The sequence below is a fragment of the Pogona vitticeps genome, chromosome 2 (assembly GCF_051106095.1).
Source record: "Pogona vitticeps strain Pit_001003342236 chromosome 2, PviZW2.1, whole genome shotgun sequence".
NCBI lineage: Eukaryota > Metazoa > Chordata > Lepidosauria > Squamata > Agamidae > Pogona > Pogona vitticeps.
This window is the reverse complement of record NC_135784.1, coordinates 94,847,561-94,875,540: the sequence shown is the minus strand read 5'-3', so window position 1 is coordinate 94,875,540 and position 27,980 is coordinate 94,847,561. Positions and strand designations below refer to the sequence as shown.

Genomic DNA, 27,980 nt, shown 5'->3' with positions numbered 1-27,980 from the left:
CACAGTGTTTTTTAGTTGAGCAAGTATGTTTATTCAGAAACTCCTCGGAAAACAATTAAGGCAATCCATTATCTTAGTGGATTTTTTTCAAGAGAACAACCAAACACTTATTAGCACCTCTTCTTTAAAAAAAATTACCACTTATTTGGACTGCATTTTCCCCCCAGACCCAAGAAATTGTAGGCTATGCTTGTCATAAAACCCGCAAATCCACACTTTGCACATACAGCTGTCAAAAGCACCACCAACAGGTACACAGTATAAATGCTGTCAACTGCCACAGATTTCATAGCGGAAGATTTTAAATGACAGTTGTTTCTTTTTTTCTTTTTTTTTTTTTTAAGGAACGAAAAGGACCCTCACATAGCTCATACAAGAGCTGACAAGTGCTACCACGGCTCATTTTCCAGTGACAAAAATAACTATTTTCCAAAATTCACAGCCGGGCTTTCGCCTACATACAGTGCTCTTAAGTAAAACCTGTGGGGAAAAAAATGTAAAATGTATTGTGTGAAAGCAAATATAACTCCTATTCAAAACTGCTTTTAAAGCTGTTTGCCCTTTTTTTCTTCATAGTCTGCCCCATCTGTGCCTCCAATTATAATTGGGCGGGGGGAGGCCTTAAAATTTAAGGAAAGGAAATCATGTGGAGGGTCGGCCATTTTCACTTAAGCTGAAGATTCCAGTCACTTCCTTTAGATAACACAGGCCATCTTGCTATTAAGGCAGACAAATAACAGGAGGAATAAAGAAAGGTTCATTTAATACCCTGTAAGGATAATGCTAAGTTGAAGCTTGTATTTCACAGTCCATCAATCAAAGTGGTGTCTTAGGCTAAGGCTCCCAAACACAATTTCTGTGTGACTCTTGCCCCAAGAGGCTGCAGGCAAGGAACACTGCATCTACTACCACTTCAAGGCGGTGCAGCAGAAATCCGACCTCAAAACAACAGGGCCACGGGTAAGAATTTTGGCACCAGGTCTCACATTATGTTAGTTATCAGTGATCAGTGACGCTATGCTAAAAGGCAGTTGCTCTGCTTTCAAAATGTTTTGTAGGAAGGAAGAATACACGTTATTAGGCAAGGACAAAACAAAAGCCAGGATTGCTTTAGCATGACAGCCCTGAGAAAAAAAAGCCCCTGTTAAACATGAACAAAGAACTGGATGGACACATCTTCTTTCTCACTTAGCTTTAATATGGAATGGAACATCCTAGCTACCATAGCTCAGGAGTAGAGATGGGACAAATAAAAAAATGGTGATTCATTTTTAACCATTATTCATCAAGATTAACAGATCAACTAATACAAATATATGAATTTTCTTCGACAAATCGATGAATCGATCCGTCTATTCATCTGCACTTTAAATGGTTATAACACTGGGCCCCAACCACCTAGGAGACACCAGATTTTCAGGGAAACTTCATCAGATGCTTTTCTACAATTCCTGAAAGTGTGGTGAACATTGGATCATGAATCCACGAGTTATAGTGTCACAAAGAGGACCCCCCCCCCCAGGAAAGCTCCCCCCAGGTACTTAGAGACTCCAGAATCATAACAGAGCTTCCTATGTCTTTCCCCAACACACTTACCAACTTTGATTGAAGACTGGATATCAGACATCCATGTTATTCACCCGCAAATTGAGTCCCCCCCAGGAGAGTTTACCACACAACACAGAAGCCCATTCTGCCTACCAGCTGCTGATCAACTGATCAGAAGCCGATAGGCAGCCACCCTCCCCACACAGCCAGCCACCCCAACAGCCAACCCCCACAGCCCCTTCCTTTCCCTACCTTAGCCCCCACCCCATCCACACCCCCTTACCTTAATAGCTGCTGCCAAGGTCTCCATCAGGCCTGTGCAGCCAGAGTGTGTAAAAAAGGAGGCTGGCTGCCCTTTGCAAAGATGGCGGCTTCAGCTTCATTTATGGTAGGGAAGCTGCAGCTGCCATCTTTGCAAAGGGCAGCCAGTCTCCATTTTTACATGCATGGCTCTGAGGCCAGAAGACCTCGGCAGCAATGATTAAGGTAAGAGGGTGTCAGTGGGGGTGGGGTAGCGTGGGGCCAAAGGTAGGAAAAGGAAGGGGGTGGGGGTAGGCTGTGGTATTGGGTGGCTGTGTGGGGTGGTGGCTGCCATTCTGATCAGCTGATCAGCAGCTGGTAGGCAGAATGAGTTTTTTGTTGTTGTTTTAAATACAAAGGATGAATAAAAACTGGTAAATATTCATCCCTTCATATTCCTGGATGTGTCTCGAACCCACAAATACGGATTGATGAATATTTAATGAATCAGATATATTTGTAGGAAAAAGCGATCCATTTTTATATTTGTTCCCATCTCTACTCAAGAGCCATAGTTTGCAGACAGAATCATGCATTTTGCATGTACACATCACCAATTTATTTTCTATGCAGGGAAGGGAAGGGAAAAATTCTTGCCTAAAACTCAGAAAATCTACTACCAGTCAGAACAAAAAAAGGAAAAAGTAACTACTAAGCTAGATGGATGAATGGATACACTTAGGATCCAATTTAGCATGCATTTAGAAGCAGTATTTCTATAATGGTGAAAAGTATCTATTTGTTCTAATGAAAACTTTTCCTCACCTTGCGTTGTTGCAGTATGCTTTGTTCTATGATTGGTCATCAGAAAGTAAATACGGGCTTAATTTGCAAGTGTGACTGCCGAAACATGTGTCCACAAAAAAGCCCTTTGTCAGAGAGAAAACATGCTGATTACAGAGAAAGTATAATCTCAACATCTAGCTGGATTTTGTTGAATATATTTTCCATGACTTTTCATGGATAACATAAGAAGAGCCCTGCTGGATCAGGCCTAGGGCCCATCTATTCCTGCTTCCTGTATCTCACAGTGCCCTCACCAGATGCCTCTGGAAGCACACGAGACAGATACCTGTCTCCTGATACCCCTCTCCTGCATCTGGCATTTTGAGGTATCTTCCTTCTAAGCCTGGAGATTATACATCCCCATCATGGCTTGTAAACTGTGACTGACTTTTTCTCCAGGAATCTGTCCAATCCCCCTTTAAAGGCATCTAGGCCAGATGCCATCACCACATCCTGTGGCAAGGAGTTCCACAAATGCTGCTATTCCTAAAATGCCAGGTCTTAACATGCCAGCCTACTGGTCCATCTAGCACAGAACATCTTCCAATGGGCTAGTTCAAGGTGGCTTCATATGTTCAGACACATGGCCACAGGGATGGCCATTGCCTATATGCCTGCAAAGATCTACCTCTCAGGGTTTTTTTCCAGCATGAAAGTTTTGGCTTGCTATCATGACTAACAGACATTAATAGGCTAATCCACCCAGAACTTGCCTGGTCTCTTTATAAAGCTTGTACTACTAAGCTAGTTGTCATCACCATTTTTGTAGCAATGTATTCTTTAAGTTAATGATGCATTGCATGAACAAATACCTGAAGCAATTGCTCCCTATTGTGTAGCAACAGTAAGGCTTTGTTTAACTGTTTCTGACCTAATCATACATATATACACACATCATTCCCATGTTCAGTTTTAAACAAAAACTGATAAATGGAAGCAACTTAATGGAAACTCCTATGTGCTCTTGAACTGAAAGCTGAGCAGTTCAAGTGTGAGATACCTACGGCGTGCATGAGACTGCAAAGAAAAAGGTTCTGTAAGAGCAGCAGCTTCTTTTCAGTCCATTGTGAGCCAGGAATTGTGCATGTGTCAATGACTGAGAAAACAGATATGCGAGCTTTTCTTTGTACACATATGAACAGCTATGTAAAGCAGAATGTAAACACTGCTCACGTGTCAGCTTCTCTCTGCACACTTTAGTGTATGCACATTAAGACAGGCAGTGACTGCCTACCCTTTATGCTTGTCCATGCTCATGCTTACAAGTTGTTTGGCATTGTGTATATTTAGGATAAATGTTCACACTGTCTCAAAAATCTGAATTCGGTCTCTGATAAAAATAACTGTCCCAAGTCTTTTGTACTACCACCCACACGTGCTGAATGTGATCAGGAGTGGGAAGGTGTCGCTTCGGGGAGCTGGGGGAGGGAGGTGGAGAAGAGAGCGCCCGCAGGCTTTGCCGCAGAGCAAAATCAAAACCGAACTGAAGATTATTTATGGTCAGTCATTTATGAGGTAATAGCAAAAAAACACAAAGCAGCTCCTCTTCCAAAGGAGACACTCTGAACACTTTTAGCATTTGGAATACAATTGGTTTGATCTTTGGTTTATAGCTGACAGCTTGATGCAGGCGGCGCCTTTTCCCACCAGCTCCTAGCTGGCCTGCAGTTAAGAGTCCTTCAGGGTGCTGTGTCTTGCAGTAAGGCACACGTGGTCATTAATCACTATCCCAACTGATAACCCTGTCCTGAAATAAGCAATGTATAGGAAGAGGCTGTTCCTGTAAACGTGGCAAGCAGGCTCCCACAGTCTGGAAGCAACAGGCACTGCAGGGTTTCCCCTCTCATGAAGGTGCAGCAGGATGGACTGTGCTCAAAGGAGGAACGTAAGAAGAGTGATGTTCTTAAACAGGGAGGGAAAAGGAAGTGGGGTAGACTCAGTTATGCCCACCTGAAAAGGAATAGGATAGGAGTATCACCCTACTTTGAACACTATGTCTGGGGATGTGGGATGAGATTGGGGAACTGATCCTATGCCCGCTTCCCTCTTCCTCCCATGGCTTTGCAGGCCAAAAGTCTCGGGTCCAATCCTTGTCATCTCCAGGTACAGTTAACAAAGAAGGTTGCCTGAAAATCATGAAGAGCCACAGCCCATCACAGACTTCACTACACAACTGGGCTGGAATGAGAGTTGGACTCAGTGTAAGGCAGCATCCTGCGCTCCTGTAAGGAAAGGGCTGCTAGGACATACCCCACCCCATTAAGGCTGCTTTGGGCAACCATCCACCCCACTCAGATGCGGTTGGACATCAGTCTGGTGTTCAGCTTCCGGAAAAAGGAGCGCAGCTTGCAAATCTTGCACTTCTTCTTCCGCTTCTTGTTTTTCAGCTTCCCATGAGCTACTGCCTCCCATGCGTCTTCTTCATCCGTTGCCCAGGGTCCCCAGGCACCCCCGTTGAAGTCAGGGTGAGCTCGAGGATTTTCTGCTGGATATCTAACTGGAATGGCAGTCTGGTTGTAGCGGACGAGTCTGAGAAGCAGAGCCCTGACGATATCAGGCCGCTGCTCCGACAGGTCATAGCGCTCATAAGGGTCGGCGGTGATGTTGAACAGCCAGACTGATTTGCGAACACCATCTGTCAGGCGCTCTAAGTTCCACCAGCTTCCTGGGAAGGTGGCTAAAGTCTGTGGTGGGATCCAGTCACTGTAACCAGGGTCTCCAGTCAGTAGCTTCCAGTCTCCTACCCGCACAGAGGCCTGTACTGCAGTGTTCCATATGCCATAGCCACGCTCTAACGAACCATATTTCGCGTGATTATAAAGAGGATCGATGTTATGCAGAATTTCAGTTCGTGGAGATTCCTTGCCTTCACTAATAGCTGGCCACACGTTATAACCATCCAAACCATCTGCTTCAGACAAGTTGCCTCGAGCCAAAGTCACTAGAGTTGGGTACCAGTCGGTTATGTGAATTAGCGCCCGACTGGTTCTCCGTTTGCGTTTGATCAGAGGGCTGTGGACAAACCCAATTCCACGGACTCCTCCTTCCCAATACGTTCCTTTGCGGCCTCGCAGAGGCCAGTTGCTTCCTCCAGAGAAGGTCTGCCCCCCATTGTCTGTCGAGAAAACAATCACACTGTTGTCATAGTAACCATACTTCTTGAGTGCCCAGGTGATGTTCTTCACGGCTTCATCCATGCAAGTAACCATTGCAGCGTATTTGCGCCGCGCCACATTACCCATGGAGCGATAGCGGTAGATGTACTCCTTCGGGGACTGCAATGGAGTGTGCACTGCTTGGAAGGCTACATAAATAAATATGGGTTCCTTTGGATTATGAGTGGCCAAGATTTTGCTGACTCGCTGAGCATAGAGGAAAGTGGAATATTTGCCACTTTGTTCCCAAGCAACATTTTCCCCATCATGAAGGTCATAGCCGCACACTCCGGGCCCATCACAATTGTCATAGGTATAATAATCCACATTTCCTGTCAGTGATCCCAAAAAAGTGTCAAAGCCTCTGCGGGTGGGCAGACATTCTTTGCGATAGAACCCTAGGTGCCATTTGCCTACCATGTGGGTTGAGTAACCAGCTTCCTGCAACTTCTGGGGAAGGGTGACTTGATTGAAGGGCAGGCAGTTGGGCTGCCGTGGACGGATAATGGAGTGCTGAAGTCCTGTATGGATTTGGTACCTAGGAAGTAAAAGAAAGCAGAAAGAACATAATGAATTGCAACACCTTGGTTCCTCATCAGAGCTACCATTCATGCATTTGATGAATATATTTGCCTGACAGAACACTAATAAGAGTTAGGAGTTATTCTTAAGGATCACAAAACTGCACATCCAGAATTTTCATCCTGTAGGCAGACACAAAATATCTGCACTCAGTATATACATGAATACATACACACACAAGTTGCACCATACAGAACCAGTTGAGGAAAGATTAGGTAAAGGTAAAGGTTCCCCTTGACAATTTTTTTTTGTCCAGTCGTGTTCAACTCTAGGGGGCGGTGCTCATCCCCGTTTCCAAGCCATAGAGCCAGCGTTTTGTCCAAAGACAATCTTTCCGTGGTCACATGGCCAGTGCGACTTAAAAACGGAACACTGTTACCTTCCCACCGAAGTGGTCCCTATTAATCTACTTGCATTTGCATGCTTTCGAACCGCTAGGTTGGCGGAAGCTGGGACAAGTGACGGGAGCTCACTCCGTCGCGTGGATTCGATCTTACGACTGCTTGGTCTTCTGACCCTGCAGCACAGGCTTCTGCGGTTTAGCCCACAGTGCCACCACGTCCCTGGGGAAAGATTACAGCACCCTGAATATGTCCAATCTTGGCTTATTCATATGCCAGTCAGGTTCAGACCTGGTTAATATCTGGATAGGTGGCAACATGGTAATGTAAGAGATCTCCAGGTAGGACTAGGAAACAAAAATGTTTGAAACCCATTGGATATCTCAGCTGATAGTATAAGGGCAGAAGGACCCAGTGGTTGAACATGATATAGCTGACTTGACAGCGTCCTATGTTCAGAGTGCATCTGTCTGATGAAACAAGAACAGCCAGATGGGCATACTAGCTAGCCAAGTCTTGTCTCTTTCTCACTTGGTCCTTCATCCTGCAAAACTCTTCCTGTTGCCTCCACACCTCCTCTGTTTTCAGCACCCACTGAGGGAAGTTTACTGCGTGCTGTGTAGCCTAAGATATAGGCCACGGTTTCCTTCTCCAAGCCAGAGATGGGGGAAGCAACAGGAGCAAATGATGGGGGAAGCAGGAAGAGGATGAGACATGGCAACCCAGTGTGCTTTCCAGACAGTTCTGTTGTGAAGACAGACTCACAGAAGGCCAGAAGAACATGCTGTGAGTCCTCTTTCGATATGACGTCTGTCTCCAACCTTAGTGAACGTCTAGTTCTAATTCTGGAAATTATGGCAATTTCTCAAAAGGAGGCAAACATAATTTCCAGGAGAAAGAGAATTACGCTGAAAAAAAGCTCCAGTTCCTAGTCCCATAACTCATAAATAGTGACAAACGCAATTGGCCTCAGATCCACCCTGGACAAAGATGATCTTCAAAGCTTACAGAATCATTTAAGAGTCAGGGCACAATTAATTTTATATCATGCATCATCTTCCTTTCAGAGTGGAACAATTAGATTCATTTTTAAGATTATGTATGGAGGAAAAACAGATTTAGCCTTGCTGAGAAGTTTAAGACAGGAAGCAGGCCAGGCAGACCTGCAATCTTACCACCTCACTGCCTCTGTTGGCACCTGTCACACAGTAAAACACGCTAAGACACTGAATTGTAGCCCGTCCAGTCAGTAATTGCCAGCTGGACACCAACTGCCAGACTATGTTTTACAAGTTAACAGGAAAGCTTCCAGATTAACTGAGGGTAGCATTCTGCAAGGTTCATCTTCCTAGAGGGCCAGAACTGGGCGCCTCGGCACCTTCATACCAGGACCTCGATGCTGTTAATTAATTTCTACAAGAGGACGATCCAAGGAAGAATGCTTTATATTATTTATTAAGTATGCAGACTTGTATCTGTCTTTTCAACTCTAGTCCTCAAAATGCCACAGGACATTTCTAAAATGCAACAGAAGGATAAGAACGGCTTCCTCAAAGAGAGCCAAACGATCAACACAACCAGGCAGTCTGGAGCAGCAGCCTGGAGCTCGACCTCCTTTCTACAGGGCGTCTAATGTCAACTGGCCCTCTAGGTGTAGGGAGGGCGGGATACATGATGTAAATGGAACTGCTTACACTTCCTGTCTCTCCACTCGCCTTCCTTCCCATTAGGCAGCTGGCAGGGATGACCTGGCATAACCTTTGGCCCTGTAGTCATAAGGTAGGTTTTCGGAATTTCTGTACTGACATCTTTTCTTCATAATCTTCTCAAAGAGAACCTGGTCCTTTTAATACTGACTCTACATCACAGGATTGCCTGTCCCCATGAGCGGCTAAATTGAGCAGCTCCTAAAGCAGAATCCTGTACATGTCTACCCAGCACAAGGTTCCAAAGAGGTATGTGGTATTTTGTTATGTTCTCACTTATGATGACCCTAAGAGAGTTTTTGAGATCGGGGAGATATTCAAGAAGTGGTTTACCATGACCACACACACTCCCAGTGAATTTCTGTCGCAGATCGGAGGTTTGAACTCTCGTCTCCCAATTCTTAGCCTGGCACTCTTGTCAGCAGCACCACACCGGCTCTCAAAGGGGGTTTAATCCCAACAAAAATGTATTCAAATCTGTCCTGAATAGCACTATCGGTCCTTCAAAGCAGGTTTCTAAACACCTATCATAATGAGCCTCGTGGCGCAGTGGTTAAAACGCTGTACTGCAGCTAAAACTGTGCTCATGACCTGGGGTTCAAATCCCAGGTAGCCGGCTCAAGGTTGACTCAGCCTTCCATCCTTCCGAGGTCGGTAAAATGAGTACCCAGCTCACTGGGGGGGGGGCAATGTGTAGCCTGCATAATTAACTTGTAAACTGCCCGGAGAGTGCTTGTAGCACTATGGGGCGGTATATAAGTCCAATAAATAAATAAATAAATAAATAAATAAATAAATAAATAAATAAATAAATAAATAAATAAATGTTTAAAATGGATTTTACACCATGGAAGCCTGTGCTGCCTAAGATGTAGTATCTTCCCAATATTGAAGGTACTATTGTGCTTTCTCCCAGTGGTGGCTGGTGCCCATGCCCAACCTCCACACAGAAAGAGAAGCAGGCAAGCAAGCACACATGCATGCATGCATACTGAAGGAAGGGAGGCAGGCAAGTGTGGGCTGTATGGGGGGTAGTCTGAGCATGTTGTGGAATAGAACCTATCTGCTCTTAGGGGCTAGATTCCATCACTATATTGACTACTCCAGCTTTAATTATCTGTGCCTACAGAATATCCATGTAACGATGCATATGACATGAGAGTATGGAACCATGTTATGTCTGCCCCAGCATCAAATTAAGTAGAATATTTGATCCAGTTCCTGGGGTAACATATTCAAAAACCAACCAAAGAGAAAACAGGGAAGGAAACAACCCTATTTCAGCAGGACAATACTGTACATAACTGGTCAGAAGCCTGTTTCAAATAGACATATTCCTAGGTAGGCATGTATAGGAAGAGTGGGCAATTTCCTAGGGGTGGGCCACTGTATCAAACCATTCATAAGTCAGCAGGGGCCACACTGTCCTTGTATTTCCTGCCTACATTTGCCCCTGAAAGCTGGCAGCAACTCAAACTGATTGGTTCAGTAATCTGTGACCCACAAGATGACAGAAAGGAGACAAGAGGAGAAAGTAGAGGGAAGAGGAAGCACAAGGAAAGAGGCTAAGACTCAGGAAAAGACAAGGGAAGCTGCAAGGCCTTGTTTGTGCAGGTGGAGTAGGCGGGAATAGCAGGTCTCAGCTGCAGTGGCAGTGCTAACACTCATACCTAAACTGGGCACAGAACATCAGCCCACACTTGCCAAACTAGCCTGCTTTCCTTGGGTGATTGGTTGACTGGGAAACAGCATGTCTGCAGAACTTCATTTGCACATCGGTTGTCTTAGGCCCACAGCATTGAAAGATTTGCATGCCTGGAGGGGGGACAGTGGAAGAGGAAGAAATACACATTTGCCATGCTATGTGATCTGACCCTGACACTCAGTTGTGCGGTATTAGCAGGAGCAGGCCAGTACAGTATAGTGGAGCCTTAGGAAGTGCACTGGCTCTTACTTTTTGACCTCTCTTGACTGCACAGGACTGTTGGTAGGGTGGTCTAAGAAATGAGCTGGTGCTCCTTCTGGACTGGCTGCATGTTCTCAGACAATTCAGACCACTGTCAATGTGCTGATCATTACTCCAAATTCTGTTAAGTATTCTTTCTATATTCAACCTGGACTATTCCACACTTTTACACCAGGAGCATATTTTCTTATATTGCTTACTATCCAATTCCCTAGAAATGGAATAACTTGTAAGAGGTATACCAGCTCACTTGCTAGGCTAGAACATTAGTCACACAATGAGTCAATTCTATTCACTCTGCACCAAGTGTGAAAATCATCTGTCCCTCATCCTGAAAATCGTTGGTTTGTGTTTTTTTAAGGAACAACCACAGTAGTTTGCTCTCCACTTCCTTTTATATTTATTTTATTTTATTGCACCTCTGTCTGGCCTACAGAGCCTAGGGCACCCATGCTTATGACTTCGTTCTGTGCCTAAAAAGTTCTTGAACAAATGAATCTGAAAGGAGCGCAAATAATGTCACTGCAGATCTGGTATACTATGATGATCTGAAGAATTGGATCAGTGTAGATTTGTTATACAGTATTTATTTATGTGCCATGAAGTCAGAATGAACTTACATTGACCCTAATATGGCTCTCAAGGTAAGTGAGATATTTAAGGAGTGGCTTTACCAGTTGTACATCCCCAGTGAGTTTCCATGGCCAATTGGGGATTTGAACTTGGGTCTCCCGAGTCCTGAAGGGATGTGGTGGCGCTGTGGGCTAAACCGCAGAAGCCTGTGCTGCAGGGTCAGAAGACCAGCAGATCGTAAGATCGAATCCACATGACGGAGTGAGCTCTCGTCGCTTTGTCCCAGCTCCTCAACAACCTAGCAGTTCGAAAGCATGCAAATGCAAGTAGATAAATAGGTACCACCTCGCTGGGAAGGTAAAACAGTGTTCCCTAATCACGCTGGCCACGTGGCAACGGAAACTGTCTTTGGACAAGCACTGGCTCTAAGGCTTGAAAACGGGATGAGCACCGCCCCTAGAGTCAGACACAACTGGACTAAAAATGTCAAGGGGAATCTTTACCTTTACTCCGGAGTCCTAGGCCATCACTCTATCTACTTCAGCACAATGAGTATCTAAACCTAACTTCCACCATGTTCTTTTTGTCACAACATTCTATGTTGTCTGTTGTGTTTCAGCAGTACACTGGATGAAAAATCTCCAAGACCCACACATTGGAATTGTTGAAAGTTTGAGATAAACACCAACAGCACTCCTTTCCTTTCCTTTTTCTAAGGGTGTAGTCTTCTAAACATTCAATTCAGACTGTTCAGGTGAAACTTCAATGACTCTAAAATTATTTGAACAGTGAATTAAGCATAATATACCCACCAAACCATCACTTTCCAGTTCTATTCTCCTGTTACAAACAGTGTAGCAATGTATAGCCTTCCTACCTCCAGAATCACATTTGGGAGCTCCTCTGCTGATTTCAGTGCATCTGGCATCAAGTAACAAAGTTTAGGGTTACCATATTAGGCCCCAGTGACAGCCTCACAGATATATCATAAAGGTACACACTCCTCATGGCAACAATCCCCACACAAAATGTTCCTTTTAGAGGACAGTCCTTTCCTTTTATATCTGTGTTTTAAGGCAAGTGGTCTTTTCACTTACATACAGAGAGCCTTTGGGTGGTCTTACCTACCTTTTATTATAAAGGCAGCAAGGTCTTGTCCCCAAATACCCCATAAGAATGTGTGGGGTATATTCTCTGCCAACAGGAACAACACAAATTATCTACGACAAAACTAAAGGAAAAGTGGCGTACGGCATGATTTTTGATGAAATGCTACAGATCACCCATCGCGCTATAATTACTACTGGCATCATTTTACTACTCACTTAATAGAAGCTGTAAAATGCACAGTCCATCCATGCCAGGTAGGCCAGTATGACTCCCATATTAGAAGTGGGGAACACATCAAGATGTGATTTGTTGAGGGCCCGCCAAGAAATCCACACCTAAACTGAAGGATGAAACTCAGGGAGCGCTTGCCCCATTGGGTCAGGGTATTGTAAAGACCCACATTCGTATGGCACAACTAAGAAGACCACCTGCAGAGGGTGGGAGGCAGGCTGGCCTGCCCAGCTTCAGTTGGGCAAAACTTTGCGGCTTCTAGTTACCTCTCACTGTTACGTTTACTTTCCCGCCTCTCCTCAGACGAAGTTCAGGCCAAGACAAGGCGATTCGCCCGAAGTCACTCATGGCCAAGTGAGCATTTGAACCCGCGTCTTCGACTCCAACTTTGTTAATCATCGCGCCGCCGCCTCCCCCCCCTCCCCCCGCTTTCTGCCTCTGCGTCTTACCTTCCGGTGATAAGCTGGCTCCTCGAGGGGGTGCAGATGGGCTGGATGTAATAGTTCTCCAGCTTCACCCCTTCCGCGGCCAGCCGGTCCAGCGTCGGCGTCTGGATCTCCGAGCCGTGGTAGCCCACGTCGTGGTAGCCTTGGTCGTCGGTCAGAATGAAGATGAGGTGAGGAGGCCTGGGGCGAGCCCCGGGCAGAGGCTTCTGCAAAGGGTCCACGGCCACGTCGGCCACCAAGCCGGGCTTCATCCAGTCCCAAGACAGGTAGCCAAAACTCAGCAGGCTGACCAGGGAGAAGCCAGTGAGGGCGTACACAGCCATGCTGGAGCCCAGCCGGCAGGCATGGGAAGGGGCCGGGCGGGCGGGCTCCTATTGTCCCGGCATCTCTTCTGCTAGAGGATCGCTCGCCCTCGAGTCTGCTTTGGGAAGCAACTCTGAGGGAAGGGAAGGGAAGGGGGCTTTGGATCCGCAGCTGCCCGGCGGTTTCCAACTCCCCGCAAGCGTGCCGGTTTCGCGTGTGAGTGGAAGCCAGGAACACAATCGAAGAGCCGATCTAATTAAAACCACACAAAAAAGGGGGAACCTCCGGAGCGATCTTATTAATACCAGCCCGGGAAGGTTAGACAATGTCTCACTCGGAGGGGGGAAACCACCGGGGCTTTGAAATACGCGCTCGCTCGCTCGCACGCACACACGAGATCGGAAATGACACACGCGCACACACATACACACACCGCCCTTCTCCCTATTCGCACGCTGAGCTCTTTGGATCTCTCTCAGGGTAAGAAGAGCTTTCCAGCTGAAAGTCTGCCGAAGGGACGGCTAAATAAATGTTCAGCCCCCCCCTTTCCCCCCCCCCCTTTTCCTCTTCTGTGACACTTGGTCGGGTTGGAAATTCTTGGTAAGAACAAACTTCTCGTCACTAGCTATGAGCTATTCTCTCCCGCTTTCTCTCTGGCGGCCCACCTTCTCTCTCTTTCCGATAAAGAAATAAAAAATAAAATTATTTCCAAATGCTCGTGCCTCCCCGACCCGCTTGGTTACTTTTTAATATCATTTTTGGTGCCGGTGCCCCCCCCCGCTCCCCGCTTGCTTGCTTGCTTGCCAAACTGCCAGGGTTGAGAACAGGGCCAGAGAGGGAAAAAACCCCTTTCCAAGCCCTTCCCCGAAGCCCGCAAGAAGTTGTAAAACATCTGCCCAGGATATTGCCTAAAGCGGCCAGGTTTATGAGGAGCCTGAAGAGGCGGCCCCGCCCCGTCCCCTCGTCGATTCAAGGGAAGCCGCGGAGGGGAAGCGCAGGGGTTTCCCGGGTCCTAACAGAAGTCAGTTTCCTGGCATTCGGGCAGGAATGTCCTTTTTTTTCAAAGTTGTGCGAGCGCGGACCTGAACTAAGTAGGAAAAGGGGCCCTTGGCACCATTTAGTTCGACATAAACGAAATAAAAAGCAACAGAAACACCCAATCAACCCGACGAGTAAACCAGTTTCATGGAGGTGGCAGTCCAAATGTGCAGGGAGTCTAAGCAGCTCTAAGCTGATGAATGATGATGTTGCTGATGTGACCGTTGTGTGCTGTCAACTCAGGTCCAACTTAGGACCACCTTATGAAGGAGTGGTCTCCGACATATCCTGCCCTTAGTAGCCCTGCTCAGTTCATGTAAGCTCAATTTAGGGAGTCAGTCCATCTCAAATTTGGTCTTCCCTTCCCGTTTGCCTGCCGCCTTCAACTTTTCACAGCATTATTGTCTTTTTAAGCAAACCTTGCCTTCTCATGATGTGTCCAAAGTAGGGCAGCCTTAGTTTCATCATGTTTGCCTCTAGAGGCAGCTTAGGCTTGATTTGTTCTAGGACCCACTTGTTCCTCATGGTGTGCCTTCCTTCTTGCCAGACTTGGATGTAGTTCTGTCACTCCTTCTCTACATTGTGGGTATGTGCACATGCATGGGTGCCAGCTTGCAAAGAAACGTCTGTTTTATTAGTTTTTGCGCTAACATTTTTTCTACCTGTAATATCGAAATAGCGCTATCTCACTTTGAAAGAAAAATAATAATACTAAAAATAACATCACAGCAAAAACAGTTAGTGGCTGTGAGAGGTAGCTGGCACAAGGGCAGGCAGATGGGCACAGGAAAAAGCCTGAAATGCAATGATTCTAAAAGCCCATGTAACTTGCTTGACTGATATACAGCACAGTTTAAAGTTTTCCCTAGAGTAGAGGTCTCCAACCTTGGGCCTCCAGATGTTTTTGGACTTCATTTCCCAGGAATCCTGACCAGCAGAGGTGGTGGTAAAGGCTTCTGGGAGTTATAGTCCAAGAACATCTGGAGGCCCAAGGTTGGGGACCACTGCCCTAGAGGACAGACACACCAATCGCAAAACCACGTGACTACCACGACTTTAAACTGATTTTCAAAAGTCCCATCCATCTCCCAAATCATCTTCATATTGTAATTACACCCTTTGTCTCTCATTTTCTAGTGATCCAGTAATACCCAAGTTTTTATCGCTAGACTAATAACACCTGAGTGACTGTGTTTCTCCTTTCCATCATATTCTAGGGAGAGCATGGATATTCTGAATAATGTGTAGGAGATCCTGATCAGTCTATTTCAGTGATCTTCAGCTACTGGCCCTCCACATCTTCTGGCATTCAGCTCCCAGAATCTGATCGTTTGTCTGACTGTTTTGGGCTTCTGGGAGTTCGTCAAAGCATGTGCAGGATCAAAGGTTCAGAACCACGGGTGGCCAAAGCCTCAATTGGAACTCTATTATATGCATGATGCTGCTGTCTACTAGCTCCACTGGTTTCTAGCTCATTTCTGGTCCTGTCGTGTCAGTAATTATCTTTTATGTATTCTCAAAGGCTTTCACAACCAGAATCTGATGGCTGTTGTGGGTTTTTTGGGCCAAAGAGCCCGAAAAACCCACAACAACCAATTATCTTTTATGCCCAAAATGGGTTGGGATAAGGATTCAGTGAACCGTCTTTCCATGTGTCAAGTGAAGTTTAAGAGTCTAGACCTATGGAGCAAGGAACTAGATTGTCCCATACAACATAGTCAATTGAATGCTGCTGTAACTTTTCTATGTGTTGTTTCTCTAGCCTTAAAAGTGAGACAGATTCAGGAAAAAAAATCTAAATCTTTATTTTGCGGTCGCTGACCCATTAAAATACATAGATGTAATATTTAAAATAAATGGAAGCAATTAAAACATTTCAAGATAGCTAAAATGGTATCAATTGATAAAACAGATTGCCCATATTTTTTTATGACGGGGTTAGGTAGAAGTCAAGATTGTTTTTCATATTCTTTGGGCAGAGAGAAGGAATTTGGCCACTGATTCAGTGGTTATCTTGTTTAAGTTGCTTAATAAATATTTTGTATACCAAATTAGAGTCCTACCTGGGCAGCCATTCATTATGGGCTTGAGGAATTTGATACGTTCATTTCTGTAACTCAAAAAGGACATGCTTCAGAGTTTCAATTTCTCTATGCTTACAAGGACACAATCTTTTTTCCTAAGGGGTGCCAGAATAACGCCCGTCTAAAATTGCAGATTGGAGACAGTTAAATCGGGCTTTTTTAAAAAAAATCAATATTTGCAGCATATTGGGCACCACAAAGCCTATAGAGAGAGAAGCTGGCTAATTCAGCTTGATGATGTATAATGAACAATGCCTTTGATGTGGTTGTGTCCAATAATTACTTCCATTTCTTTGGACTGTGTGATTCATAATAATGTTTTTTTTTGGAGGGGGGGAGTCATATGAAGACATTCATGCATTGTTGAATTAAATTCCAGGAATGTGGGATCTAACAGAGGAGTTACAAAGAGACTTACACTCCAAGGGTGGAAAAATAAACACTCAACATCTATCACTCAGTCATAGTCTGAAAATCTCACTGCCCCATCTACATTTTAATAGATATCTGATGGCCCTATATTCTGACTGGATACTTTTTGGGACGTGGCTGCTCCTATCTAATTGTAGGCCAAGGTTTGTTTGGTCCCCTATTAAAATGTCATTGTGAACTGGCGTTGTTTGGTTTGGTTTTTTTTTTTCTTTCCTTTTCTTCTTTCCTTTTCTTTTTCTTTCTGCCCTCTTTTCTCCCTTCAGCGCATTTGCAAAAAGTAATAACGAAAAAAGAGGGAGCAGTTTATTGCCTTTATATTTCTGCCCGGATCATCTGGAGATGACTTGCTTTATATCCTCAATATCAGTAGTAAAGTTATGAGAAATATTGCACTTAGATGCTAAGAGAAAATATACCTGTTGAGGCAATCTTTGGTGTAGTTAACCTGTCCACTGGAATTGGAAGACAGTGAATAGTTTAACCTGTAACCGCCTTGGTTTTTTTTAAAACATTAGGAAAAGACTTTCCTTTAAAGGTAGACTTCAAAGCAATAGGGAATGCTGTATTTTTGAAATTTAGATACTTTTCATTTTAAAAAATATTTTACAATTGTTTTTAATTTTGGTTTTAATCTAACTAATGGTTAATTGTGTTTTGTATAGTCTTTTTTAACCTGTTGTCATTATACTGTTGAAATTGTTGTGAGCTGCCTTGAGTCCCCTATGGGGAGAAAGATGGCATATAAATAATATAAATAAATAAAGGTAAGATGGCAGCTTAAAAACTGGTGGGGGATGTATGTATCCCACATACAGAATGTAGTCCATCCTACAACAGGAAAAGGGGCTATCCATACTTAGATGGTTCAATGTGCTTGTGTAAACAAGTGTAAGTTACCATATATTTACTGTTATTAGTTTTCCATTACATGAGTGGTATGTGTAACTTGTTACAAGGTATGTGTATAAATACACATATGTATACATATAAATATCTCTGTGCCATCAAATTGTCATTTTAAATCATCTTATGATATAAGTTCTCTTGTGATTGGGTTGAGTAGAAGCCACTTTGTGGCTTGCATATTAAAACTATTCACAGACATGCACATCTCATTAAAAGATGCCAAAAAACAAAAACCCGTGTAGAAGCAATTTCGTATCTTGATACCCTATATTTTAATTTGTTTTGCTTTGTTTTGTTTCTCTTGTACCTTACAATGGGGTTTCTGCCAAATAGTAGCTTATTCAGTCCTTACCAAAAAAAAAATATCTCCAGTTTTTGAATGTGGGGTATTATTTCTATGGCCATGATTTCTATGGCAGGAAAAGGCTTACACTGCCCTGTGAGATTGTGCCCACATTGCCAGTAGGAAAAAAAAAAGCTTTGACAAGCTTTACATAGCAAAGACCAGCCTGAATATAGATGACCCCAATATCAGCAGTCAGTATGACCTATAGGATCCCCTCTTGTGCTCACTAGCATTTACAAAGAGTCACTGGTGAGGGAAAAGGCCAGAATCTGATTCCTTTTTTTTTTCAATCAATGAACCACATCTCACCCAAACACAAAGCAATTCTCATAGATATATTTTATTTTATTTATTTATTTATTCTATTTATACCCTGCCTATCTGGTCATTGTGACCACTCTAGGCACTCACAAGAAGTTCTCTAGGTGTTCCCTGCTTACCTAGAATACCTATAATAAATCCTGTCTTCAAATATCTGTGTTATCATCAGATGCTGTGACCAAACTTCTCCTTGTAGAGATGTTTCATTTTGCATCTGTGTATTAGGAACCCACATAATTGGACCAGAAATTTGTTTGGCTTTGGTAGCGATGGTTGTCAAGCTGAATTAATGTGACAGCTGTACCACCATAGTCCAAAATAACTTTCTGTTTGTATGTGTCCCAGATAATTAGACAAATATTAATGGAGAACATCTTTGTTAAATAAAGGTCACCCATTCAGTACTCTGTAGGGTGAACTAGCTTCAGAGAGATATCAGAAAAAAACTTTTTAAAGCATAGTGAGTGAATGGGCACAGATGCATCTGTTTTGTTCCTGACACATTTGTCAAGCTGCTGCTGGTAGCTTATCAACAGCTTTACAGGGAAGCCTCTCTGCAATGGTCATGTTCTGAGTATAGACAGAGGGTATCCACTGCAGTTAGATACGACACCAGAAAAACTAGTTTGAAAGAACTGTAAAGACCATTATTATAGAGGTAAGGATTTTATAATAGATATATTAAATGCAAAAATATTATGAATGAAAAGGGGGTGGGGAGTGTATGGGATATCTGGAAATGTTTGAGGAAAACGCCCCCTACCCTTTGGAGTATATAGATCACTGTTTGCCCAGCATGATTTGAACCAAACAATATCCACAATGTTTTTCTACTTATATCCATCCTATGCCTTTAAGAGTTGTTGTATTTTTTGTATGATTCAGCATGATCCTAATTAGCTCATTGTATATCCTGTGCTCACACCCAAACGGAGCTGTGGGCAGTGTTATCTGAGGTGACAACCCTGTGCTGTAATAGGTGGGTTGTGGCATTAAAAGGGAGGCTGGAGAAACCCCATATTCTATTTTCAATTTCTTCTTTTTAAAATATTGCCTTAGCTGACGCAGCAGCAGAATTCTAATACCATGCTAGGTTGATGCATTGCTCTTTCAATGTGCTACTTGCTTTAATTAACAAAAACAAAACAAAACCATAAAAAGGGAAATCCCCTGCATCCAGCTGAATGATGTGAGAAAAGGCAAGGGAAGGGGGTTAGTCAGCTCCACAAGGCAGCCCAGTCCTAGCCTCAGACAAGCCCTAGCTGAGGTGAAAAGTGGGAGAAGCGGAATTACCTGCTTTCCGTTTCCCGTCGCACCAGTATCACTGCTACCTCCTCCTTACTCACAAGTAAAGTGGCCAGACTTATCCACAAGTCAACCAGCAATCCACAGGATTGCTCAAGTGAGAGATAAAAGAGATTGCACAGAAAATAAGAACAATTTAAGTGCAAATCAGACTGCCCCAAATTTCCCTGTCTGGACAGGCCCATACTTACCTTGTAACAAGTTACTCTTTTTGGTTTGATTTGGTTTGATCTGGCTTTGTAATCAGGGCACTTAAAAGTCATACTTCAAAATTAATGTAATGAATACAGACAACAATCTTTCGATGCAGTGAGTAAATGTCTAGATGTTTCCCAAAGTAATTACTTACCGGAGGCATTTTTAGAGATATTTTGGGCATAATTTTGCAAGTTTCATCCTGTTCTCTTAAAAATCCTCCCACCAAAGTATGGAGATGTAACAAGAAACAAGACAAACTGCTTTCCAAACACTGTTAAAAACGAAGGACAAGGAGCTGGAGAGCTCAAAAAATGAGAAAAATTTTGATGAGTCACAGGATGTATTTCCCTTCAAAGAAAGGTAACTTCTGAAGCTCTGCTTTGGCATAGTTCCTGTATGTGTATCCATAAAACTGCACAATAGATTGCACAGCTATCACAGAATCCCATGTATAAATGCCTTCCCCCTCCCCTTAACTTTTTCCTTATTTATTATGTAGAATTCTGGCTCTCCTTGCACAGAGAGGAATTGAACATCAATACCCTGAGTCCATATACAGGAAGAAGAGTGGATTACCTAGCTACATGTTTTTGCAGCTTGGATTGCTCCCATTTGAGGTTGCTCTTGGTTGGGCAAGCTGGAAGCTTTGTCCCAATATTTTGGATCTGGATGTTCCTCTCTCGTGGTCAAAAATAGCCCATAGTTCTCACCCAAACACTTGCTAAGTTTCATGGAAAAAAAATAATGCTCTCATAGTCAAGGCTTAATGGTGCCCGTTAAGTGTGTCCATGAGATTTTGTTGACCGGTTACTACTCTGTCCTGAGACGTCTTTCTTCAAATGTCCTTTCAACACTATTGTCATTTCAACATCACGGAATGTGATTTTTAAAAAAGTGCTGTCAGGTCAGTTCTGGCTTATGGCAACACCTCTTTCCCCCAGGGGTTTTCTAGGTATAGAGAACTCAGAAGTGGCTTACCATGCCCTTCTTCTGGAGATGCTCTGGGACAGTGCTGTTTGCCCAGGGCTACCTAGGCTGCCTCTTTTCTCAGGAGCCACAGTGGGGAACCAAAATCACAACCTCTGGTTCTGCAGCTGTAAACCCAACTCACTAACTATCCAGCCAAATGTGATAGAACATAACTTTCTTGTGCATTCTTTAAATTAGCAGACATAAAAATGCACTTGAGCAGTATTCATTACATCCTGAGCTCCCTATTTCTGCTATTAGATATGGTCAGGCAATTGATACTGGGTACCATGAAAGCAGAGCAAAATTTAGTTGTTTAATGTGTTGTTACTATAATTTTACTCCAAAAGGGTTGCAGACACAGATACTCAAGGTTATTTTGGCCACTATGCTGCTATTCCTGAATTCTTGACTTGTGACAGAGTGTGCCGTTTGCTGTTCTGCCTCTGATAGCAAAATGTCTTAGGCTGGTCCCATTCCTACAGGATTTTTTAAGCAAAATGGCTGTTTATGCATGGTTCAGTAGGTGGAAAAAGGAAGCAAGAATAAGTATAGAATAATTAGAGAATAATTATCTGGCTTAAACATCCCTAACTAATTATTTAAGTGCTGCCAAGTTGATTCTGACTTACAGCAACCCTTCCCCAGGGTTTTCTAGGCGGTACCCTGAAGTAGTACTGCCAGGTAGGTGGGGCTCATCAGCCTTGGGAGGCAGCCCATCTAGGAGAAGGAAAACTCCGACTTCAAACCCCCACTGAGGCACCACCATTGTCGTCCATGCCATGAGGGAGTAGGCTGGGTAGGTGAGACTCATCAGCCTTGGGAGAAGGAAAACTCCCATTTCAAACCTCCACTGCCTTGTGGCTATATTCACTGATGAAAAAGGCTTCAGGAGTCAACCATGAGGCAAAATCCAGAGCTGGAATCCCAGAGGCAGTTCGTGTCGTTCTGTCACCCCCAGCAACATCACTAGAACCAGTTGTATTGGCTCTTGCCTCTCCATTGGACTATTTCACTGACATGGAGAGGGGGATTTGCTGCTTGGGTAAAAGCCTGTTCTCCATATTATTTTAACTAGGCTTTGTGCCCTGGAGAGGACACTCCATCTTTGCATACAGCGTTGAAATACTAGACGCTGTTCCAAGTCCTCCATACAGAGCACGTTACCATAGTCTTTAAAGACTGAAGGATGCCTATGACCCTGGAGTACTTTACCAGTTCCTCCTGGAACACTCTGGTGGCAGGCAGCTTTCTTTCCCATGAAGCACGGGAATGAATTGAACTTCAAAACTCTGAGTCCAGAGCCAGGAGCTCCAACCCACTGACCCAGCCAGCTCATTTTGAATAGCACTAGCAATGTTTTCTTCAATAGCAAGAACCTGATATGGTTTAGGGCCATGTTGCTATTAGGTGAAAACATATTGTTCATCTCTTATTCAAGATTCCACCTTTTCCCATTCCTGTCAATTCAAGGGAACAGTTGGTTGAATATGCCCAGCACTTTAGACTTAAACTCCCCTTCCTTAGCTGTGGAAGCCAGATTAGTGAAATCTCTTACATGCTGAGTCTTGCCTCACCACCTCATTACTGAGCAAGCCAGAGCCCATTAATCCTTCCTCTTCAAAATCCACAGAGTTGTAGAGAAATAGAAAGTATAGGAAAAGGGCTATTTGCTTGTAGAAAGTGTAAAAGGTTTGGCCCCCCTGACCCAGGAACCCTTTTGTAAAGGGAAAAGATGGAGCTGGATCCATGTCTTGAATCTGATGACAAAAACAAAACTGACTGATTTATGTTGCTGTGATATACCATCAGGTAGCCTCGGGTTCACGGCAACCCTAACAGGGTTTTCCGGATATGTGACATGTTCAGATTGTAGTTTATCCTGGGACTCCATAGTGAGTTTTCATGGCTGAGCAGAGCATTGAAGCCAGGTTTCTTGAGTCTGTCTGACTTTCTGTTCATTACACCACACTGGCTGTCACAATTACTTCCTTATCCAGTTTTACAGGAAGGCAAAGGTAACCAAAGCACCCTTTTCTCCCCCTAAACGCAGATCTTGCCTTTAATAGGAAGGAATGCCTCTTTCAGTATAAAGGTTTACGGCCAGGTTTGCCTTTTCTTGTCTTGTATTTTATGACTAAAGTATTCATGTGCTACTTGTGTGAGCAGGGATGTTGGCAAATCTTTCGGTTCGAGTCCCATGCCTGAATCCTTGGTTCCAAGTCCTGAGTCCAATATGAGTCTTTGATACCAATCCCGAGTCGAATCTGTTCCCAAGTTTTGAGTCCCTATTGAAAATGAGTTTTTCCTCCCAGAAAAAAAGGAGGCATGGGTGGATTCTGAGTCGTGAGTTGAGTCCAAATCATTTTTCGGGGGGGGGGCGACCCCCAAATCAAGTGCAACTTATGTGCAACTTGACAGCGAGTCCTGTGACTCGTGTTCCCATCCCTGCCAGTGAGGTAAGTTGTGGCTTAATGCTCCTGAGGTGATTTAGGAGCTCACTAAAGGAGATGTTGATTCTATGTATTTATTTTATTTATTTATTTATTTTATTTCTATCCCGCCTATCTGATCATATTAGACCACTCTAGGCGGCTTACAGTAAAAACAACAATGTAATTTTAAAACTTTACAGCAGAAACGTAAATAAATTAAAAAAAAGAACAGAATAAGAAAAAAGATCGTCAAGGGTTTTCTGTTGGGAAGGCCCGCCTATACATCAATGTTTTTAGTTGTTTCTTAAAAATGCCCAGCGAGGGAGCCGCGCGAATCTCAGGGGGCAAGTTGTTCCAAAGGCGAGGAGCCACCGCCGAGAAGGCCCGGTTTCTGGTCTTTTCCTTTCGGGCCTCTCTCGGCGTTAGGCCCCTCAGCCTTATCTCCTGGCTCGCGCGAGTGACACGGGTAGATCTAGGTGGGAGAAGGCGTTCCGCCAAGTATCGAGGTCCTAAACCATTTAGGGCTTTGTAAGTAAGCGTTAACACTTTGAAATCAATGCGGAATCGGATGGGCAGCCAATGCAATGCGGCCAGAGTGGGGGAGATATGTTGGTATCTTCTCAGCCCACTGAGTAGTCTGGCCGCCGCATTCTGCACCACCTGTAGTTTCCGCAGCAATCTCAAAGGTAGCCCCACGTAGAGCGCATTACAGTGGTCTAATCTCGAGACTACAAGCGCATGCACCAGAGTGGTGAGAGACCCCACATCAAGGTAGGGCCGCAGCTGGGCTATCCGCCTGAGATGGAAAAAAGCGGAACGGACCACGGACGCCACCTGGGTCTCCATGGTGAGCGCCGGGTCAAGATGGACACCCAAGCTACGGACCCCATCCCTGGCGGGCAGGGTCACCCCCCCCAAAAATGAGGGAGTTTCCCATGTCCCCAGGTGTGGGGGCGCCCACCCTCAGTACCTCCGTCTTGTCCGGGTTCAGCCTCAGCCCGTTCTCCTGCATCCATTCCTGTACAGCCTCCAGGCAACGCCGAAGGGACAGAACGGCATCTCCTGCAGTTGGAAAAAAGGAGATGTAGAGCTGTGTGTCATCCGCATATTGATGGCACTGCGCTCCACACCTCCTGATGACCCCTCCCAGCGGCCTCATGTAGATATTAAACAGCATTGGGGAGATGATCGACCCCTGTGGGACCCCACAATTAAGGCACCACGGGGCCGAAACATTCTCCCCAAGCTGTACTCTCTGGGGACGGTCCTCCAAGAAGGAACGGAGCCAAGCAAAAGCCCGGCCACCTATCCCCAACTCGGCGAGCCTCCCCAGGAGGATACCATGGTCAATGGTATCAAAGGCCGCTGAGATATCGAGGAGGACCAACAGAGACACTTTGCCCCTGTCGGCCTCCCTCAATAAGTCATCACACAGGGCGACCAATGCCGTTTCTGTCCCATGGCGCGGCCTGAAGCCCGACTGGAATGGATCCAGGGCATCTGTTTCATCCAGGAACGCCTGGAGCTGATCGGCCACCACCCTCTCGACTACCTTGCTTAAGAAAGAAACATTGGTGATGGGCCTATAGTTGCCAGTTTCGTCCGCCGCCAAACTGGGTTTCTTTCTTATGGGCCTAATGAGTGTTTCCTTGAGGGCAGAGGGAAATCTACCCTCAAGGAAAGACCCATTAATTATTACAGTAGCCCATTCCGTTGTTGAGGGCCTGGCTGCCTTGATTAGCCAGGCCGGGCAGGGGTCCAAAGAGGAGGTGGTGGCACGACAGCGATCAAGCGTCCTGGCCACAGTGTCGGGCGATACGGGCTGAAAAGAGTCAAAAGACACCGGGCAAGACGGAGCGCTGGACATCTCAACTCGACTCACTGTATTCAAAAAAGGAGCGAGATCCCGGCGGATGGCCTCCACTTTGGATTTAAAAAATGCTGCAAATTGGTCCGGGGTAAGACTACGGGGAGGCCTATCTCCCGGGCCAACTCCGGATAGGTCACGTACTATACGGAATAGTTCCGCCTGCTGGAAGCCGTGTAGAAGCCGTGCACCTTCAAGAGGAAACGAGTGTCTGTTTATTATAACACAAGCTTGCCTCAATCTGCATTTGGCTATTTCGCTTACTTTTAATATATTCGCGAAGGCTTTCACGGCCGGGATCTAATGGTTATTGTGGGTTTTTCAGGATCTTTGGCCGTGTTCTGAAGGTTGTTCTTCCTAACGTTTTACGAGTCTCTGTGGCCGGCGAAAGGTTAGAAAGAACAACCTTCAGAACACGACCAAAGACCCCGAAAAACCCACAACAACCATTAGCTTACTTTTATTTTACATTTGGTTGTTTGGGAGGTAAGACTGTTTTGTCTGCATGCTTGAGGTCTCAGGAAGTTGACACTGAAAGGTTTACAGGCCTAGAACAATAACAGAAGAAGGGTGTAAGAGGAAGACATATGTATTTGCCTTAAGATGTGATGTGCCCCACAATGAGCTTTGTCATTATACAGGCAGTTGAATCTAAGGGGAATGTGCAGATGGATGGCTTTGACTACTCTGAACATAATGCATTGTATAGTTAGTCCGTCTTTTCCTCCTTAACAGATTTTACACGGTAAGAAAAAAAGTGGAAGAACCCATCTTTTTTTTACACATGGAAAACATTGCAGTCTGCATCCCAGCTGATAAAATTCCATAAAAATCCACAACAAAACACTTGTCTGGAAGCAATCCAGCTCTCTCATAAGCCAAGCCTAGTGTCTTATACTGGCTTTTCTGAGCTGAAAATAGACTGACTGAGTGTGCAACTACATTGGAAAATACTTTGACATTTACTCTCTTATGGGTGAATTTGAAGTATTTTTCAATGATCACACGACATAAAGGTCACTGCAAAGCAGTCTGTTCCTTTTTCTTTCCAATCTAGACTGCCCCCTCCCCCGCCCCGCTGTTGAGGGCTTCTGCTTTTTTCTAACTGCAGTGATTAAAAAGGTGCTTTAACAATGTGAGTGCTTGTTTGCTTCTACAAAATGATCAGGGTGTGTGACTTTGGGTGGTGTTTTGATAATTTAGTAAGTTAGGGAATACCCAATTCTCACAATTTTTCAATGGCACCTGTGTATGTTTATACATGTATGCAGAACTTTGGGGAACTGCCTCTTTTTCTCTACCGCTATGCAGCCCTTTAAAGTGGCTTTTAATGGCAGATAATAAAATAAAAGCTGGGGATCTGCAGGAGAACAGTGTCAAAGGAAGGGGTTGTATGTGTGAATCAAATCACATATAATTGAGAACCTGTGATGTCCAAACAACTTGAGCTCATCATGTTGTCACCTAAACCGAACGCACTCACAATAGAGACTGCATAACAATCTGATGTGAATCTGAATCACTCCAATTCAGTTTGCTAATGTAATGACACCCTGATTGCTAGGCTAAAGTCTTACAAGGAATTTGTGGTCAAGGCCTCTGCATGCATTTCTCATCTGAATGTCCCTAAAATTATGCTCAGGTGAAATGACAGGATTTGAAAGTAGATCTTCTTCATTCTAAGGATATTTGAAATCTAGTGAATCCCCAGCCTTGAGTCCCCAGATGTTTTTGAACTAAAACTTCCAGAAGCCCTCACCACTGGCTGTGTGGGTCAGGATTTCTGGGAGAATTCTGCACAGAAAATAATTCAAGGAAAATTAAATAAAAATAAAAAATAAAAAAGTTTTAACAATTTAAAAATGAGATATGAAGAAAGAAAGAAAAATAAATTAATATAAATAAGAACAAAGACATTCAACACCCAGACTACCCCCTCTCATCATTCACAGTAAAAGGTCTCAGTCCTCAACAGGCTTGATGCCAAAGGTGATTTAGTTACTATCATGCAGCAGGGCAGGTCCTATGGCCAGTCCTTTCTAGGGCTCAGCTGCCACCACCAACACCCCAGCAGGTTACAAGCCAGCAAGCCTGATCCAGTCAGGGGAGATGAAGAAGTCTCAAAGGCGGCCGGGGATGACAGGCACCAGGGACTAAAAGTCAAAACCTCCCCTCAAGAGGGATGTGACAAGGGGGGTCTATTGATAGATCCAAGCTCCACACCAAGTGCCAAAACTGAGCCGTCCAGATTCTGAGCAACCAGCCTCCTTCCTCAGGGCCAGCACAACACCAACGTCCTCACGAGGCCAAGCCAAGAGTCCTCATCAAAGCCAGCCTGCCAGTTGAGGAACCAGCCGGGGGGCGGAGCAACCTTACTGGGGAAGCTGGGTTCATCCCTCCAGCCAAGGTAGCAGCGGAATCACAGCTTCAAACCGGGAACAAACATGCAAGGGAAGCCGGGTCTCATCTCTCCAAACAAGGCAGGCGGAGAACCACAGGCCCCAAACCAGGCACAACCATACAAGAAAGTCAAGGGGGGGGGGGCAGAGGAAGGAGAGCAGTTACAGTAGCAAAGAAGCTGACTGCAACAGTTGCCAAGAGATTACAAAAAGAGAAAAAAGCTGCAAAGAAACTGTAAAAAGGAGCTGCAGCAAACAAAAACAAACTGCAGCGTGACCACAAAAAACAAAAGCACAGAATAAACTACCCAAAACAAAGAGCACAACAGGCAAGATAAGCAGATTAACAAAAGAGGTGAAAGAACAGAGAACAAAACAAAACAAGCAAAAAGAACAAAAAACAAACCGCACAGAGGAAAAAAATAACCTGTGGCCATCTTATCTTATCAAACAACCCAAGGCCATTATTGATTATTTTGTTCCCCTCCATGTTATTTCTGCCTCAAATCTAGCCCGCTGGGAGGCTATTACTATATTTGTTCTGCATTTCATTGTGCAGTACAACCAACGTCCCATTGAGTGTGTACTGCAAAACCAATGTATCTGGTGTGCGGTCCCATGTCCCTCACCTGT

General features: G+C 44.6%; 1 protein-coding gene and 1 long non-coding RNA gene across 5 annotated transcripts in view; one reads left to right on the top strand and one right to left on the bottom strand.

Annotated features, from left to right (window-relative positions):
* Positions 1-7: 7 nt before the first annotated feature.
* On the bottom strand, positions 8-14,014 carry ARSI (arylsulfatase family member I). 4 transcript variants are annotated; one of them, XM_078385641.1, is made up of 4 exons: positions 12,748-12,829; positions 11,059-11,255; positions 10,089-10,233; positions 8-6,327 (listed from the first exon to the last, which is right to left on the bottom strand). In XM_078385641.1, exons 3-4 carry the CDS (start codon positions 10,106-10,108, stop codon positions 4,926-4,928), a joined length of 1,422 nt encoding a protein of 473 aa, XP_078241767.1. In that variant the 5' UTR covers positions 10,109-10,233; positions 11,059-11,255; positions 12,748-12,829; the 3' UTR covers positions 8-4,925. The 4 variants fall into 4 exon arrangements, with proteins under 4 accessions (XP_078241767.1, XP_020662462.1, XP_072846163.1 ...); XM_020806803.3 differs by lacking the exon at positions 11,059-11,255 and having other exon boundaries at positions 12,748-12,830; XM_072990062.2 differs by lacking the exon at positions 10,089-10,233 and having other exon boundaries at positions 12,748-12,823.
* LOC140704466 (uncharacterized) overlaps positions 12,881-27,980 on the top strand; it is a 62,114-nt gene continuing 47,014 nt past the window's right edge. The window contains exon 1 of the long non-coding RNA XR_012083672.2: positions 12,881-13,010. This is a non-coding gene — a long non-coding RNA (uncharacterized LOC140704466). The remainder of the gene's footprint in view (positions 13,011-27,980) is intronic.

Excerpts from the sequence above, each read along its gene's own strand:
- ARSI (XM_072990060.2), bottom strand. The coding sequence starts at position 13,067 with ATGGCTGTGTACGCCCTCACTGGCTTCTCCCTGGTCAGCCTGCTGAGT. Across the intron at positions 6,328-12,747 it reads AGCCAGCTTATCACCGGAAG|GTACCAAATCCATACAGGAC; the intron begins GTAAGACGCAGA and ends TTTACTTCCTAG.